The sequence below is a fragment of the Helicoverpa armigera genome, chromosome 21, assembly GCF_030705265.1.
Source record: "Helicoverpa armigera isolate CAAS_96S chromosome 21, ASM3070526v1, whole genome shotgun sequence".
Taxonomy (NCBI): domain Eukaryota; kingdom Metazoa; phylum Arthropoda; class Insecta; order Lepidoptera; family Noctuidae; genus Helicoverpa; species Helicoverpa armigera.
The window spans coordinates 7562125-7580981 of record NC_087140.1 but is presented as its reverse complement, the minus strand read 5'-3'; the positions used below and the strand labels follow the sequence as shown (position 1 = coordinate 7580981).

At 41.5% G+C, this 18857-nt stretch overlaps 2 protein-coding genes and 1 long non-coding RNA gene across 4 annotated transcripts in view; 2 read left to right on the top strand and 1 right to left on the bottom strand.

Annotated features, from left to right (window-relative positions):
* Positions 1-11138, top strand: part of LOC110373572 (coatomer subunit alpha) — a 20938-nt gene extending 9800 nt beyond the window's left edge. Inside the window, exons 12-21 of the mRNA XM_064040054.1 lie at positions 129-232; positions 844-1010; positions 1791-1988; positions 2537-2718; positions 3306-3438; positions 3977-4085; positions 4502-4637; positions 5156-5331; positions 7977-8192; positions 10594-11138. Coding sequence (XP_063896124.1) covers positions 129-232; positions 844-1010; positions 1791-1988; positions 2537-2718; positions 3306-3438; positions 3977-4085; positions 4502-4637; positions 5156-5331; positions 7977-8192; positions 10594-11057 — 1885 coding nt within the window. The 3' untranslated portion in view covers positions 11058-11138. The remainder of the gene's footprint in view (positions 1-128; positions 233-843; positions 1011-1790; positions 1989-2536; positions 2719-3305; positions 3439-3976; positions 4086-4501; positions 4638-5155; positions 5332-7976; positions 8193-10593) is intronic.
* Positions 8719-10120, top strand: LOC135118334 (uncharacterized). Of its 2 annotated transcripts, none has more exons than XR_010277517.1 (2): positions 8719-8756; positions 9995-10120. It is a non-coding gene; the product is annotated as an uncharacterized LOC135118334 (long non-coding RNA). The 2 variants fall into 2 exon arrangements; XR_010277518.1 differs by lacking the exon at positions 8719-8756 and adding an exon at positions 8794-9707.
* LOC110373557 (facilitated trehalose transporter Tret1) lies at positions 11132-18857 on the bottom strand. The gene is made up of 11 exons (XM_064040053.1): positions 18643-18857; positions 16018-16173; positions 15454-15656; positions 14834-15020; positions 14170-14334; positions 13458-13594; positions 13034-13126; positions 12627-12738; positions 12172-12286; positions 11670-11822; positions 11132-11252 (listed from the first exon to the last, which is right to left on the bottom strand). The coding sequence occupies exons 1-11, from the start codon at positions 18704-18706 to the stop codon at positions 11222-11224; spliced, it is 1416 nt and encodes a 471-aa protein (XP_063896123.1). The 5' UTR covers positions 18707-18857; the 3' UTR covers positions 11132-11221.

Here is an 18857-nt window from a genome sequence, read left to right as displayed (position 1 = left end):
CAAATTAATGTCGACCTTATGTTCATTGAAATAATTGTCTGAAATCCAGACTGTATACCAATCTGAATGTATCCTCTATCTCAGGAGGAGGTAGTGTATTTACTAATACATGTTCTATTATTGTTTAGGTTCAAGTTAGCATTGGTGACTCGTCAATACGACCAAGTGTTGCACATGGTTCGCACCGCTAAACTTGTGGGACAGAGCATCATTGCTTACTTGCAGGAGAAAGGTAAGTTGATAAGTTAAACAATGCTATTTAAAAAAATGCAATTTAACGAGATCAGAACAGTGGGCAAACTAAAGAAGAAAGGAGCTTGATTGCCTCTTAGAAGAATTTTAAACTACATTATAATAATGTAGTTTTGATGATAAATGAGGTTTTGCTTTGAAACAGCATCTATTTACATCTCAGAAATTAACTAATTTTATTTTTATATGTGAGATTAATATGCTGCATTATATTTATTGTAATATTTTCGTGCCAATTGAAAGCACAATATTGCATGAATCATTTTCTATGTAAATAAATGTTCCTTTCCTTCCTTTGCCGAGAAATCAAAGGCCTAAACATTTATTTATTTATCACATCATATAGTTACTTTGCCCTTACTGATGATAACTTAATCTAATTCGACAAAGTGCTTACAAATAGAAATGTTTCCTATACCATATTTCACCATTCCTAACAAACTACACAGTAAGTGGCCCTTGTGAACTTGCTCAGTACAGTTAAATATATCGATGTTATCAGCCACCGTGTTGAGAGTGCGTTCGCGTATAAATTCACAACTCCTTATTGCACCTACATATCTACAAAAACACCCTATTTTCTTAACCCAGGATACCCGGAAGTAGCGCTACACTTCGTAAAGGACGCTCGCACGCGCCTCTCGCTAGCGCTGCAGTGCGGCAACATTGACGTGGCGCTGGAGGCCGCCAAGAGCTTAGACGAGCCCGCCGCCTGGGACAAACTCGCTCAGGCTGCACTCGCTAGTGGGAATCATCAGGTATGTACACTATCAGCCTTACTTATAAACGTGAATTAAATAATAAGTATTACTCAAGGGCTGTTTAAGAAAACTCTTACTTATAAACGTTGCTTAAGCATGTCTTAACTAACATTTAATCACTATTTAAGACTTTAGTAGTGATTAGTGAAAATGTTGCTTAGAAGGTGATTAGAGATTTTTATAAGTAAGGCTGTATGTCATCTGCTTAGTCTTTTCTCAACTATGTGTTAACTACCAATCCATAATATCCGAGACTGCTCGGTAAGACTGAGGGTCAGACTTCTGGCTTCTGACTATCAGTAAAGACTGCCAAAGATATTTAAGTGACGCGACGTCATGACAAATGGGCACCCATCCAGTAACCAACCGCGCAAATTGTTGCTTAACCTTACTATCCATCGACCCACACAGGTGTGTTTCTATATGCCATTTACAAATGCAAAGTTTCCGTGCACCTGGACCATAAAGGAATGTAGATGGATATTATAGTTCTAGCGATTATCACATGAAAAAGGCTTAAAAAAAAGAACTACATTTTTGGCAAAATGTCTTTTTTAAAAAGGTTTAACTTCACTCATATTCCCCTGCGAACTCCCATGCACTGAAACAATATAATTTAGTATGTTTTTCCCGCATTGAGCAAGCGTGAAATCACCAACCCGCATTGAGCAAGCGTGATGATTAATGCTCAATCCTTCTCCGTGTGAGAGGAGGCCGTAGCCCAGCAGTGGGACGATAAAAAGGCTGTAACTGTATATATTTTTTTGTAATTTACAGATCGTGGAAATGTGCTACCAACGCACGAAGAACTTCGACAAGCTGTCCTTCCTATACCTGATCACTGGCAACCTTGAGAAGCTGCGCAAGATGATGAAGATTGCAGAGATACGGAAGGACGTGTCCGCGCAGTTCCAGGGAGCCTTGTTACTGGGCGACACTAGGGAGACTATTCGTTTGTTGAAGAATGCTGGACAGGTAGGGTTTGCGAAATTAGTGTAGTTTTTTCAAAGTATAAAGTGGTTTGCTGATTAGATGGCTAATTACCAGAATTTAGTATCTAGTTTTTGTTTGTGGGTCTAAAAAAATTACCTCTAGATTATATACTTACATTATTTCTTTGTTATTTATTTGTATAATAAATTGAAGAATTGCCCATTTAACATCCCAGCTTATTTACCAGTTAATACTTCTTTGATAGCACCTTTGGCACTTTCTGGACATAAAACTTATAAGAGCCTTTAAGTGTATTCCATACTATTTCATATGTTTGTTTTTAGTTAAACTTCTAACTTGCAAACTTTCATAAAAACAACTCATCACTGTTTGGTTAACCATTCTAATAGCTAAATTAATTTCCAAATATATTATCTGTGCCTATTATTATTGAAACCAACTTATACTAACCATACCGAATCACTCGTATTTCTCCCACACTCCAAAGATATTAGGTATATGCTCTGTCCTATAATTCTACAAACCAACTTAAAATTACTATAATTACTAATAACCGTTCTCTCCCACAGCTATCCCTAGCCTACTTAACAGCTATCAACCACAAACAGACCGAAGAGGCTGAAAACCTGAAGGCTATGTTAGAAGCTGCCAACTTACCCATCCCGGAACCGAACCCCGATGCACAGTTACTGAGACCGCCACTACCGGTGCATAATGCTCAGCCTAACTGGCCGCTGTTGGCTGTTTCGAAGTAAGTTTTTATTTTGATATCTTACCATGTCCATGAGTCAATGATATTCTTTCTTTAAAAGTCGAGTCGAGTAGACTTTTTAACCTAACAACTATGGAATCAGGTGTTCTCAGAAATCTATGACATTAAATGTTAAGAAAAATATGAAGCGCTGTCTGTGTATGGCTAACTCTGAAATCAATTTGGATGTGATTTTTTTATATGTAGGCTGGTGTTGTGTTGTTTCGTAATGTGCTGTGACTATTAACGCCGTCACAGAAAGTTGAGAAAAAATGTGTCACTTTAAGCTAAGCGTCCACTTGTCGGTATCGTACGCAACGGACCTATCGCACGCAACGGATCGTAGTATTATTTATATAGAATGCGATGCGTACGATGCGGACAGGTGGACGCACTTGTATGAGTTTGTATATAAATGATACTACGATCCGTTGCGTGCGATGCGTCCGTTGCGTACGATACCGACAAGTGGACGCTTAGCTTTAAAAGCAGTTTTTAAAATTTTCAGTCAATTGGTCGAAAAACTCTCTATAAGACTTATTCCTCACATTGTCCCCAAAACATTCACATAACTCTTAATTTCTCAGGAGTTTCTTCGAGGTGGCGGGCGGTGCTCGCGCAGGAGCCGCTACAAGCGGCGTGGCGGCCGTCGTGGCGGACGAGCCGCTCGAGGCCGCCGGCGCATGGGGAGACGACGAGGACGTGCTGGAGGAGAACAAGGTACGTGCTGAAGTTTATGGTGGCTAGGAGTTTTCAGGAATTTCTTCGAGCCCAGCTTCGGCTGATGACCCACCCATCCTCGGACCGTCCGCACCAATCTTTACTTTATGATCGATCGATGGGTGTGGCTTACTTCTTCGAAAAAAAATAATAAAATACTTTTTTTTAAAGCATTTATTTAAACGCTCTAAATAGAACAAAACAATATTTTCCCTAAAACTATCAACCTATAACCTCATTATTGATAAGCCATTATTGATAATACATTTGATACCCATATTGTAGAAGTGCATTAAAAATGACTACTCCGCCATATTGGATTTAGAATGACATCATATAGCATATCGGGCATATCCAATCTTAACGTGTATACAAAATTTCAGCTCAATCGGTTGAAGCTATTTACTTCAAAATTGTGTTCAAAGAATCCACCGTAACATACATACATACATACATATACATACATTGAAAGTTAAATACAAGCTTTTAAAATAATAATTTAAATGTTATACAAATAAGAATATATTCTTCTCCACAGATTGAGGGTGAAGAAGGTGAAGAGATAATGGAGGACGCGTGTGATGACGGCGGCTGGGATGTCGGGGATGAAGACCTGGACCTGCCTGAGGAGTTAGTGCCTGTTTCTGGTAAGTACACCATGTATATGCAGTTCAATTATTAACAAGACATATAAGTTCCTTTGTACATGTTTTTAGGACCAAGATACTAAAGACCTTACCTTTAAAATCTAGGTATTTAACACTTCTTTTTAGAATAATCGGCTTTATCGGTCGTTAGTGAGTGATAATTATAAAATAGTGTTGCTTTTACTATTGTAAGGTTATTTTTAGTGTTAGTGCAATTTACGTAAGTTTTTCGACGTATTTGTAAATGTATTAACGTAAAGAACAGGAGGGGGAAATTAATATCATGTAATTGAAGGTTCAAGGAAAAAAGGAAAAAGAGCCTTGCAGCACTTTGAAAGAGCTGCAAGGCTCTTAATCTAAAGAAGATTTTTTTTATTAAAAGAATATGAAATCTAACGAAATATTTTCTTCTCTAGCTGACATAGACGGCGGCGCTGAAGGTACGGAGTACTTCGTGGCTCCGACTCGTGGCACCAGCGCGGCGCAGGCGGCCGGCAAGCTACGCACAGCACACGACCACATCGCCACCGGACAGTTCGAGATAGCTCTCAGGTACATGGCTTTTTAACAGAATTTTGCGAAATATCTTCTTTCATTAAACCATTTTTATCCCCACAAAAATTCATCTCAAGTGCGCGTATTCATATCCCTCCCATATCAGAGAATGGCAGGGTGGACCTACAACTCTCAGATACCTAGAATTAGTCTTTGCGTTGCAACTCGCGTTTATTTATTTGTATCAGGCATCTAAGGTCCATATATACATATATGATATGTTGCGTGACGACAAAAAGTTTAGAGAAAATTATACTTCCGAAGCGGTTTACTAAGTAAAGATCGGATAGTGGGAAATAAGACAAATCGAGAGGCTTTTTCGCAAATTGTAGGCTCGAATCATGTAAGTAATGTATCACGCTTGGCTCACGGGCGCAGCGTAGCTTGCGCGCTATATCGGTAACGGTGGATAGCTTCGACCGAGATTCATGCGTTTATGTGTAGGAAGGAATTCTGTCTTATTCTGTTCCAGTTGGTGTTGATCATAATCTAACACATTTTCTCTGTGCTTCCAGACTGTTGAACGAGCAAGTAGGCATCGTGAACTTCGAGCCTTACCTAGAAACATTCGTGTCGATGTTCGGCCGCGCTCGGCTGACGTTCGGCGCCCTGGCGTCGCTGCCGCCGCTGTCCGCACACCTGCACCGCAACTGGAAGGAGGCCAGCGGCAAGGACTTGCTGCCTGTAGTCAGTGAGTACATACTGGTTGCTATAGCGACGCGTTCGGCAATGTTCGGCCGCGCTCGGCAATGTTCGGCGCCCTGGCGTCGCTGCCGCCGCTGTCCGCACACCTGCACCGCAACTGGAAGGAGGCCAGCGGCAAGGACTTGCTGCCTGTAGTCAGTGAGTACATACTGGTTGCTATAGCGACGCGTTCGGCAATGTTCGGCCGCGCTCGGCAATGTTCGGCGCCCTGGCGTCGCTGCCGCCGCTGTCCGCACACCTGCACCGCAACTGGAAGGAGGCCAGCGGCAAGGACTTGCTGCCTGTAGTCAGTGAGTACATACTGGTTGCTATAGCGACGCGTTCGGCAATGTTCGGCCGCGCTCGGCAATGTTCGGCGCCCTGGCGTCGCTGCCGCCGCTGTCCGCACACCTGCACCGCAACTGGAAGGAGGCCAGCGGCAAGGACTTGCTGCCTGTAGTCAGTGAGTACATACTGGTTGCTATAGCGACGCGTTCGGCAATGTTCGGCCGCGCTCGGCAATGTTCGGCGCCCTGGCGTCGCTGCCGCCGCTGTCCGCACACCTGCACCGCAACTGGAAGGAGGCCAGCGGCAAGGACTTGCTGCCTGTAGTCAGTGAGTACATACTGGTTGCTATAGCGACGCGTTCGGCAATGTTCGGCCGCGCTCGGCAATGTTCGGCGCCCTGGCGTCGCTGCCGCCGCTGTCCGCACACCTGCACCGCAACTGGAAGGAGGCCAGCGGCAAGGACTTGCTGCCTGTAGTCAGTGAGTACATACTGGTTGCTATAGCGACGCGTTCGGCAATGTTCGGCCGCGCTCGGCAATGTTCGGCGCCCTGGCGTCGCTGCCGCCGCTGTCCGCACACCTGCACCGCAACTGGAAGGAGGCCAGCGGCAAGGACTTGCTGCCTGTAGTCAGTGAGTACATACTGGTTGCTATAGCGACGCGTTCGGCAATGTTCGGCCGCGCTCGGCAATGTTCGGCGCCCTGGCGTCGCTGCCGCCGCTGTCCGCACACCTGCACCGCAACTGGAAGGAGGCCAGCGGCAAGGACTTGCTGCCTGTAGTCAGTGAGTACATACTGGTTGCTATAGCGACGCGTTCGGCAATGTTCGGCCGCGCTCGGCAATGTTCGGCGCCCTGGCGTCGCTGCCGCCGCTGTCCGCACACCTGCACCGCAACTGGAAGGAGGCCAGCGGCAAGGACTTGCTGCCTGTAGTCAGTGAGTACATACTGGTTGCTATAGCGACGCGTTCGGCAATGTTCGGCCGCGCTCGGCAATGTTCGGCGCCCTGGCGTCGCTGCCGCCGCTGTCCGCACACCTGCACCGCAACTGGAAGGAGGCCAGCGGCAAGGACTTGCTGCCTGTAGTCAGTGAGTACATACTGGTTGCTATAGCGACGCGTTCGGCAATGTTCGGCCGCGCTCGGCAATGTTCGGCGCCCTGGCGTCGCTGCCGCCGCTGTCCGCACACCTGCACCGCAACTGGAAGGAGGCCAGCGGCAAGGACTTGCTGCCTGTAGTCAGTGAGTACATACTGGTTGCTATAGCGACGCGTTCGGCAATGTTCGGCCGCGCTCGGCAATGTTCGGCGCCCTGGCGTCGCTGCCGCCGCTGTCCGCACACCTGCACCGCAACTGGAAGGAGGCCAGCGGCAAGGACTTGCTGCCTGTAGTCAGTGAGTACATACTGGTTGCTATAGCGACGCGTTCGGCAATGTTCGGCCGCGCTCGGCAATGTTCGGCGCCCTGGCGTCGCTGCCGCCGCTGTCCGCACACCTGCACCGCAACTGGAAGGAGGCCAGCGGCAAGGACTTGCTGCCTGTAGTCAGTGAGTACATACTGGTTGCTATAGCGACGCGTTCGGCAATGTTCGGCCGCGCTCGGCAATGTTCGGCGCCCTGGCGTCGCTGCCGCCGCTGTCCGCACACCTGCACCGCAACTGGAAGGAGGCCAGCGGCAAGGACTTGCTGCCTGTAGTCAGTGAGTACATACTGGTTGCTATAGCGACGCGTTCGGCAATGTTCGGCCGCGCTCGGCAATGTTCGGCGCCCTGGCGTCGCTGCCGCCGCTGTCCGCACACCTGCACCGCAACTGGAAGGAGGCCAGCGGCAAGGACTTGCTGCCTGTAGTCAGTGAGTACATACTGGTTGCTATAGCGACGCGTTCGGCAATGTTCGGCCGCGCTCGGCAATGTTCGGCGCCCTGGCGTCGCTGCCGCCGCTGTCCGCACACCTGCACCGCAACTGGAAGGAGGCCAGCGGCAAGGACTTGCTGCCTGTAGTCAGTGAGTACATACTGGTTGCTATAGCGACGCGTTCGGCAATGTTCGGCCGCGCTCGGCAATGTTCGGCGCCCTGGCGTCGCTGCCGCCGCTGTCCGCACACCTGCACCGCAACTGAGTGCACCTGTGTCTGCGAAAATGCTTGCTCACAATAAGTATGTCCTGCTCAGTTGGCTGATCTCTTTATTATTATGAGAATAGTGGCCGACAATCGGCTAGGACGCCATTTGTATTACTGTTATTTCACCTTAAATTTTTACCGAAACTGTCTTGGACCAGATAACATTTTCTGGGTCATTTTATCCCATGTTTTCACCAACAATATTACATTTACCACAAAACTAATACACAACTTTCTCTACTTCCAGCAACCAAACTGAACGACCTCGTCACCCAACTGCAACAATGCTACCAGCTCACCACAGCGGGCAAGTTCACTGAAGCCGTCGAGCGTCTGCAGCGCATCGCCATGTCGGTGCCCCTGCTGCAGCTCGACACCAAGCCCGAGCTGACGGAGGCGCAGCAACTCCTCAACATCGCCAGGGAGTACCTGCTGGGGCTGCAGATGGAGACTGCCAGGAAAGGTTGGTCCTTGTCATCAACTGCCTAGCGTTTACTCAACTATGTTCGGGTCGGCCTCCAGTTTAGCCGGATGCAGCTGAGCACTAGGGTTTTACAAAGAGCGACTGCCTATCTTACCTTCTCAACCAAGTTACCCAGGCAACCCAATCGCCTTGGTAAGATTGGTTGTCAGACTCTCTAACGACTGCCAGAGATGTTAACAGCCGAGACTAGGGCTTTCAAATACCGGATTTTTTCATTACCGGTATCAATACCGGTATTAGAAATTTCAATACCGTGATCACGTGATCACGGTATTGAAATCAAGTTTTCAAAATTAAAAAAAATATATATATCTAGCGCATCCTTCCTTTTAGGCAATTTAGAAATCTGCCTTTCTAATTGCTTTTGTAAGGACGTGTCTTCATTTTCACAACTTGAAGAAGAAGAAAAAGGTTCTTCTATCGTCATAAGTATCAGCCTTATTCTCACTGTCTCTTTGAGACTGTCTTGTTATGTTATTATTATATTTAAACGTGTAAGTAGAATCACTATAATATCTAATATTTCATCAGGGTTTTATAAAGGTGTCGTCATCGCTATCATCATTACCTACTGAAAAAAGTTTCAGGGTCATGCAAATATTGCAATACTCCAGATATTAAAAGTCGTCGCTCCTTTAGGTATGCGTCTTCGCGAAGTGCTTTTGCAAGATTTTGGCTTAAGTCATTAGCTTGACCATCTAACTTCGTCAACATAAATTTTAGCGCAATATCAATATCGTTTACAAAGGGCAATGCCTAAAAACGTCCCCACCCACCAACAGACTTGAAAGTGGTGTCATTGGATGCGCCTCATTTAATAGATCATTTCTTATTATGGAGACATATTCCAAAAGTATGGGGTTTAGGAACTATAAGACAATTTAGTATCCTTAATAATCAATTAACTTCAAGTTTGTTAACCAATTACTCGGAGTTGGGTGGACCGATTTTGATGTTTTTATTTTTATTTTACAGAATCTATCTCAAAGTTAGTCTAATTTAATTTACATCAAGATCTTTTAAGCAGTTTTTGAGTTATCATCCGTTAAAATAATCGGTATGAAGAGGCAATGTAGGATGTCGTAAGGACACCTTCACCACCACCAACAGACTTGAAACTAGTGTCATCGGAAGCGCCTCCTTTTATAGATCATAATTATGATAACGATTTAATCCAAATGTATGGGGTTTTGGAAATATCCGACATTTTATTATCTTTGCATTAAAAAAAAAGTCATCAAAATCGGTCCACGCAACTCCGAGTAATTGGTTAACAAACTTGAAGTTAATTGATTATTAAGGATACTAAAATGTCGTGTATTTCCAAAACCCCATACATTTCATCATAAATAATATGATAATCATGATCTATCGAAGGATGCGCTTCCGATGACACTAGTTTCAAGTCTGTTGGTGGGTGGGGACAGGGTCCATACAAAATCCGGCATTGTCCTTTCTAATACAGTTACTTTGACTACAGAAAGGCTGTTGTAGGTAAATATTTTTTAATATTGTCAAATTGAATTAGTCTAATTCAAAATCGGAGTTTAATTTTAGATCGATTAAAACTTTTAAAACACAATCCTTTAGTTTCAAAAAGCGTCCAATCCTATCAGCCATACTGCTCCATCTTGTCTTGCAATCTAGTATTAGTGTAATTTCCTTTTTATGAGTTTCAATCACATATTTTTTTAATAAATCATTATTTGTATGTAGGGGACTTACGAGAAAGTTTAACTATTTTTCCTACTTTATCAATGAGGTTTTTGTAAATAAATCAGGTCTTTCTGTTTCGAGCAATTGTGCTTCAACATAATTCAAAGCATCGTCACCGCCTTGATGATCCGAATTGTCACCTTCACTGTCAGTTTGTAATGTTTCAATGTGAAGATTTAGCAGAAGAAAAGGTTTGTTGAAATTGGTATTTATACATCACGTCTATAACAGCAAGCTGGATTCCATGCACCAGACAGAGCTGATGGTGGCTTTCAAAACTTTTTCCCATTTTAGTCATCACACTGGCACCATCTGTAGTAAAAGCTATAATATCTTCATGTAAATTAAGGCCAAATTCTTGATTCAATAATTAAAATTATAAAAAGATTGTAATACCGTAATCACGGTATTGGCTCGTCAATACCGGTATTGAAAAAAGACCAAAATATATCCGTGATCACGGTATTACGGGATCCCGTAATACCGGTATTGAAAGCCCTAGCCGAGACTTACGTGTTTATTGTTCCTTCCGAAATACGGAAAACACGATATGCATTTGCATTTCTAAATTACAAATTGGAGTGTATATTAGAAATAGCATCCAAAAATTGCTCATATAATTTAAGCACTTCATAGATTCATAGCTTTTTATTTATTTCCCCAGCAATGCCGAAAAACACACTAGAAGAGCAAAAACGCACATGCGAAATGGCAGCCTATTTCACCCACTGCAAACTCCAACCAGTTCATCAGATCCTGACTCTAAGAACAGCTCTCAACATGTTCTTCAAGCTCAAGAACTATAGGACTGCAGCTTCCTTCGCCAGAAGACTTCTGGAGTTAGGCCCGAGACCAGAAGTAGCCCAGCAAGCGAGAAAGATCCTTCAAGCTTGCGAGAAATCACTTACTGATGAACACCAGCTTCTATATGATGAGCATAACCCCTTCAATATATGTGGTATAAGCTATAAACCTATTTATAGAGGAAAGCCAGAAGAAAAGTGTTCTCTCTGTGGAGCAAGCTTCTTGCCCGAGCATAAAGGTAAACTTTGCCCGGTCTGTGGTGTAGCAGAAATCGGCAAGGATGTCATCGGACTAAGAATCTGCCCCCTACAGTTCCAGAGATAAAAATGTTCTTTATTTATACTTTATTATACAATAATATAGAAATTACTGTAAGATTATAGAATAAAAGTATTGTATCACGTTTTTTTGTAATAATTTATTTCGAATAACAGCTGATTACAAGAGACTTATAACTAAAAACTTTTTATTGTCTATGATTGGAGATTCTATACGTCTACTGGTTTGTCCTCCTTGGTTCTGAAAAATAACAATGAATTATGTGTTATTCAAAAATGTACATATAAACTATAAATACGTATATTCTGTACTATAAGCGAGAGAAACAATAAATTCTTGTCAAGCTTTAAATTGTTCTTCATATTCCCCAATAGCACAGAATAAAATATTTTCGACTATTATGCTATGTTCTATTCCTGATAAATAAAGTGTAGGTTAGGTTATCATGCCTATAGAACATTTATCAAAGAAAAAAATTAACTTAAAATTAAGAGAACGAACAATAGAAGTCCTATCCCTAAAAGTTGCCAGTTGAACAAAAAAAAATAATTGCTCTGAAAATTAAAACTATAATAATTTTATTCTTTTTATCTCATGACTTCTCATCTCAAAGTAGTAAACCACCGAAAAAAAATCAAAAGGTAAAAACAGTCTTACCTATTATTAAGCATGTCCTGTATCTCATCGAAGGTCTTGCCTTTAGTCTCGGGCAGCAGTGTAGCAGAGAATATAAACCCGATGCCGCAGCATACAGCTAGGATCCAGAACGCTGTGTAGATGCCGTAGGAGGCCGCTACGTCCCGGAAAAACCTGGTAATGATGACGAAAGGAGTTATAATTTGAAAACTGATCAGCTGATTTTGATGAAATGTATCTAAGAATTATTGCAGGAAAATCAGCTGTTGGTTGCAAAAAACCTCACACAAATAGGTTTATTCGTTGAAGGACCACGGTACTACAGACAGAGGTAGATAGACAAACAGACATAGCGATGAAAGTATAGGGTGGGCCATTTTTATATTACTTTCGTTTTTATCGCCGAATTTGCGAATGACGTTTAAGGCGAGATTCAAAAACAATCTAGGTTGAGAAAGATAAACATCAAAATAGCGAAGTAGCTACTACAATATTATACAAAATATCCTGCTCCACAACATACCTAGTCCACACAAAGCCAGCGAGCCAGCACATGAAGGAGCAAATACCCCCCGCCAAGCACTTGGTCTTCACCGGGAACATCTCTGCTACCAAGATCCATGGCACTGGACCCACGCCTAAGAAAAACAACCCTGAGTTAGTATTTTCAGATTTCTCGCGGTTCCAGCCACGTTCGGGGGTACTCCTTCCCTCACCCGGATAAAAAGTAACTCTTATCATTTCTCAGGATCTAGAGAACCTATCTGTCAATGCACCAATAATTTCAATCGGTTTAGTAATTTTGGCGTGAATGACGGACAGACGGGTGTTGTTATGAATGTACCTATATTGCATGGTTCCGAAAAATGGATGATACGGAAAAGAACCGGTAAGGTTATTCCTTAGGTTCCTGCGATTCGCTCTTCAGCCTTCAGTGTTTTTTTTTTAATATTTAATATCAGAAAGAAACAAACTCACCCAAAGTAAAGAGTATCATGTAGACGATGAGACAGAGCAGCGGCAGGAAGGCGATGGAAGTCACGTCATACTTGTAGTACGAATCCATCAGGGCGTACACGCCGATCAGAGTCTGATCATAAAGAAAAACAAATAAATAACATAAAAGAAAGAATGTTGTTAATGGGATTTGGGATTATGTCAGAAAGAGAAGTATGGAAGAATTCCCAAATGATACAGGGTGGATCCAGCCATAAAAAAAGCTTGTAGGCATAGCCATCTGATATGGCTATAGTACATGATATAGGGACGGTACATAAAGGAGTGTATAGGGGTAGTATATAAGAGTGTACCTATAGGGAGTACCTATATAGGAGAGCAGATAGAGAAAAAAAGAAAGTTCGCAAATAAGCAAGGACAATTCTTACCAAGAATATAGTGAGTCCTAGTGACGTGGTCCACATCAGAAGTTTCCTTCCAAGACGGTCCACTACCAGCGGTGTAATACAACTCGTCACCACCTGGAAACAAAAAAGTGTTTTTGCAAAACTGGAATGAAATTATACCTGAAAACATCTTCAGCTTCTAGGCCACTGATGCGACGATAGGTCAGCAGGTGGAGTAAATAATACGAGTGGACTGTTTAACATGTAAATATAATGACTTTACACAACACAATTAACTTAACACGAAATAAAAAGAACGCGTGCGCGCGTGCGATCTCTCAAAAGTGGTACTCAAAATCCATTCATTTATTCCAACGTGGCTGCAACACACCATTTTTGAACTTCTACAAAAGTCTGGTATTCAGACGTCTTATTCATAGTACCTTATAAAATATTTCTCCCTCACCTGCACAACTCCCATAATGATGGTCCCATCAGAAGGCGACAGGCTGGTGCCGACCTTCGACAGCAGTTCCTCCATGTAGAACAGCAGCACATCTATACCGGACAGTTGCAGTAACATCGCGAGGAATACGCAGATACCTGGAGGAAAGAAACATGAGGTTAATTGAAGGGATGTAAGCTGTAGTCCTCGTACAAGTTTATATTGGTTTGCAATATTGAGTGAAGACTGAAAGTGGCTTAACTAATGTTTGGGACAAAGGTATTAGCTAAAATACTTGGGTCAGACATTGTTTTATGGACTTCAAGATCTGAATTTTTTTGTCAAAAATAACATTGAGTTTAAATACGGCATCAAAAATTCCTCCTCTCTATAACATTTGACCAAGACAACAACTACCCTTTGGGTCACTTGAAAGGTCTCACAGGAAAAAAAGCAAGGTCCCTGCTGCCAAAAATAAGATTCCTTTTCTAAAAGTTCTTGAAGTTAGTTTAGTATAGTAAAATTCTTCCTCACCCAAAGCCTTAACGTTTCCCCTGGAAGCCCAGAGGTCCTGTATCTTTGGCGGGTCCTTGTACTCTCGCGTTACTACCGCCTGCAAGCCGTCCAGCTCCGCTTGAACCGCGGCTTTGGACGTGCCGCGAAGAGATTGTAGGGTTGAAGACTTTCCTTCTAAGTATCCTGGGTCCTAGAATATTTTAAAATAGTTCCTCACCCAAAGCCTTAACGTTTCCCCTGGAAGCCCAGAGGTCCTGTATCTTTGGCGGGTCCTTGTACTCTCGCGTCACTACCGCCTGCAGGCCGTCCAGTTCAGCTTGAACTGCGGCTTTAGAAGTGCCGCGGAGAGATTGTAGGGTTGAAGACGCTCCTTCTAGGTCTCCTGGTTTCAGAAGATTAGTTTTATGATTATTTATAAGGGATAAAAGGGCATTGTGTATCTTTAGCCAGATTGTAGAAAGATTGGATCGACAGCAAAAAATATGTTTATGACATATATTTTGATCAGGTCCTGGAGCTGCTTATGTTTCATTATTTATCACAAAAGTAAACATGTCAAAGTTACCGGTAATCATACATTAGGTATACTCCTTTAATGAGGCTGAGATACCCTGACTCCCCAAGTAACTATAGTTCGCTTAGTTTTTTCAAAACGAGAAATGTTTCGTAATAAGTACTTCCAATAGCATGTCCATCCAAAATATTTAACGAGAGCCTAAGGTCTAAGGTCTAAATTGTGATTGTCATCATCATCATCTCCCGATCCTTTTCTCAACTAAGTTGGTCAGTGGTGCTCTTACACCTAAGTAGAGAAAGAACAGAGAATCCAAAATAAAGTCACACATCATCATTAGAATATACCTTCACAAACATTTCCTTACCTTTATAAACCAAATAGAAAGGCGTCTCCGGAATGAACCAGGTACAAGGCAAGTACAGTAGCGACAGTATGCCCCCCGTAGCCGTCAGGCCCCAGTACGAGGTGAAGGGACCGATGGCGTAGGCGAGCAGGAAACCCACGTTGATGAAGAGTAGGAAGAATGCGCTGAGAGCGCCGCGGATTTTGTCCTGGAGAATTGGTACATGTTTGGTTCTATCATCAGGCAATTTCATTTTTGCCTGCTATAGGTATGGCCTAAACTTTTGCTAATGGCTCCTTAACTTACGTACAAAGCCAAAACGCTTCAAAATCGAACTTTGTCAAGGATACAGAAAATAATCATGTCCACAAAAGTTAATAGGTGTGATAGGCGTCCTATATAGGATAACTTGTGTTTGTCTAATCATGGTTTTCAAGTCTTAAAGTTACCTACATAAGTTACAACCATTCAGGCAGTCTTTGGCAAACCTATACAAAAACTACAAATCATGAGTTAGTTCTGTAACATCAATCAGTGTGTAATCAATCATGATGAATACAATTAAAAACGTATTTATCCATTATATCTGGTAATCAGCTTCAAATTAGGTAATCATTTAAAACCATTACTAAGTACGTTACCTCAGAAATCTCCCCTATATAAATAGGCACGGTTGCGAACATCATCCCGGTGGCACAGCCCCACATTATCCTGGCGACGTACAGTGTCGCCAGGTTAGTGGTAACGCCAGCCAGGAGCCACCCGAGCAGCAGGGGGATGTTGGCGCCCATGATTATCCAGCGACGCCCCACCAGACGGGACAGGGGGACGGTTATTAGAGGACCTGGAATTTACGAGGGGTTACAGGTGTTATGAAGCTACTAAAGTTATTTTAGTAGGTTATTGTAATGATTGAGTCTTTGCCGCGAAAGACCACAAGTTATCATTCCACCAGCTACGTTTGGATAACTGTTAATTTAAAACCAGAAATACTCTGATTGACTGATGGACTGAGGTCTCGGTCGTCGTCCCTGAGATCAAAAATTGTAGTCCTAGCAATTTTTTCTTTCAATATCCTGGTGGTAATCATATCTACGACTCCTAGGATCACTACTAGAAAGATTCGAAGCATTAGCGAACTGTCCAAGGTCCAGCCCTTTGCCATTCCTGTAGAGAAAGTCTAATAAGCTGGGGGGTTATCTTACCCAAGAGTCCTCCGAGCACTAGCAGCGAGGCTACCCAGGACTCCTCTTGCAGTGTCGGCACTCGGGGCAGCGGCGAACTGTCGAGCCGCTGCAGCTGCGGAAGTACGGGGGACGTCCAGCCCATTGCCATTCCCGTGCACAGACTCCCGTAGCTTGCTAGAAGGAGAAAATGTACTTGAAAATAAGTGAAGGCCATGTGGCTTGCAACCATATGTATAAAAAATATTGAAATCGATTCTGCTTGATTCTAAAGTCGATTCTGCTTTTTAGCCTGCGACAGGTTGAAAGCTGAATTAGGTATGTAATTGAAACCCAAAATATCACTCGTTCTGTACAGCATTAGTCGGGAAAATCACTTTTTATTGTCAATAAAGTCGAGCTGTGACTTAACTCCTAAGTAGTAATATTTTAATGTTCCTACCCACAATATTGTTAAATCCATATCGCAGTTAGTTACTAACATTATTCCCTATTTCCTGATGTGTATTGTCACGAGCGCACAGATCATCAACCTTTATTCTTTTAAAAATTCAATCGTTTCGTAAATCAATATGTTCAACAATGGGTGTCTTATATTTTATGACTGAAATAATGATGATGATGATAACAATTTGGATAATTCAGGACTAGGGTCCTGTATGATGATCTTTGCTCTAAATTAATCACGACGTACCTACTTATTTTTATATAATTGATTCATTAGTTCATTTCAAACGTAATCTTTACTACTTCAAATTAGAATTTACCATAACTTCAACTTTTCAAGCAGCAGCCCTTAGGTTGACCATCTCATTTAATTCAAATACAGGTAACTATTAACTCGATCACTATAATTATTCACAAGGTCAATCTGTGCATTTACTTACATAACGACTAACTACATATTTGTAATAATAAAGTCCTTTGTTGCACTTTTTGTGCTCTATGATATGAATTAATTTATAGCTTAGGCTCAAGTTCACCGTCAACATAAACGTTCGTTTGTCATAAACTGAGGTCGGAATTATTCATGCACTGATTTGAGATTACATAATTTTAAAGAGCAGAAAAATCACATAATTTTTAAATAAAAAGTTATTTACTTTTGAGACTATCAATAGTTTGTATTGTGAATTAATGTAAACTAATAAAAATTGTACGTTAGTTATTTTTGTTTTTCTCTATATCTGACGTTCTTATTATTATTTAGTTGTAATATTGTTGGCCGCACGGGATTGTCCATTAGAAATACCGGGAAGGTCCACATTTATATCAACATTTCGGGGAGGTACATAAATAACTCTACTTACTTATTTCTGACATCCGTTTACTTTAAAAATTGAATGTGAAACTCCATAGTAAACGGTTGTTTTAAGAAAACTCATGTTATTGTTGGCGGTGAATTTGGCTGTAAATGATCCCTTTGTACCTAATGTTTTTTATGGCAACTGGTTCAAATTAAATTGAGTTTTAATCGATTCTACCTACTAACATACACGTGGTTATCGCTATTACGTCATTACCGAACTGTCTGTGTCAATTTTCTTTAGTGTTGTTTCTTCAGTTAGATAATTGTCATTCTTAGGTACTTTTAATATTCGTAAGTAAGTAGCTACTTCGGACGTGCGTTAAACCGAGCAGAGAAAACCTGTATAGAATTTGTATAAAACCTGTATAAAATGTAACGTAATTAACGCACACCCTCAAACACCCCAATTAGAATATTATGTTATAATCATAATACATACACTGAATTTTTTAATTTAACATGTATATGCATGGTTATTTACTAAATTAGTTATACCAATTCTTGGAGAACTTTTTGGTCATACTACTACGCAGTCAAATATCGGGCCGCGCGCCGCTCGACTCGACACAACATAACGAAACTACGGAAAAAGCCGACAATACACGAAGTCTTATTACTTTGAATTACGGTCTATTTGAATTTGTTTTGACTGTACAGGGTTAATATGACAATAATTTCCGTAGTTTTAATTATTTTTGGGATAAAAAATTACCTATGGTATTAAAAATGATATAAATCGATTCAGTAAACGATTCTGAACAAACTAATTTCAGGATGTGCGTTAATTAAGTTACATGTTGTATATAACTTTATATTAAGTTGTAACTTCTACATTATAGCTACTTAAGTAAGTTAGTTAGGTCTAACAGAAAGGATATTAGATTAATAGGTATACCGTATAGGTAATCTAAGCTTGGAATCTCAAGTCCGCATTCCGCAGCTGTCCTAGCTCAGTATCATAGACGGATAAATTGATAGATTTTAATTAAAATAATTTAAATACTCCATTCAAGTCAGTATAATACTAAGTTTACTATAAAATATTTTTTTGAGAAAACAACTGAAATTGTTTTATGAGATTTCGTCTGCCTTACCTAATCAATAAGGTTGTACTCGTCCCTCAAAAATTTAAGTTTTATTTTATAAAGATATTTTTATATTATTTGGGATTGGAAAATAAGAATCCAATGATTAGGTCCGCGAGAGTCAATATCATTTAAAAAGAAGTCTTTGAGTTAATAGGTTACTAATGCTTCTGTTTTTTTTCTTAATTAAAACCCTTATTTATTTATTTATTGACTAACAATTTACAGAAATTAATTACAAATAACACTTACCTAACGATGCCGCTAAGTATTGGCGCCATTTTAGTTGGAAATGCTCTTTCAAATTATCGAACATACTATACAGAACACAATATTTAAACTTCGAACTATCTCCACACTTTCAAAGACAATTATCACTTTTTTCACAAACTCAAAAGAGGTTTAATTTATTGTGGAGTTAATTTAAAAAGACGTCTTAACAGTGTGCCATATCGGTATAATGTGAT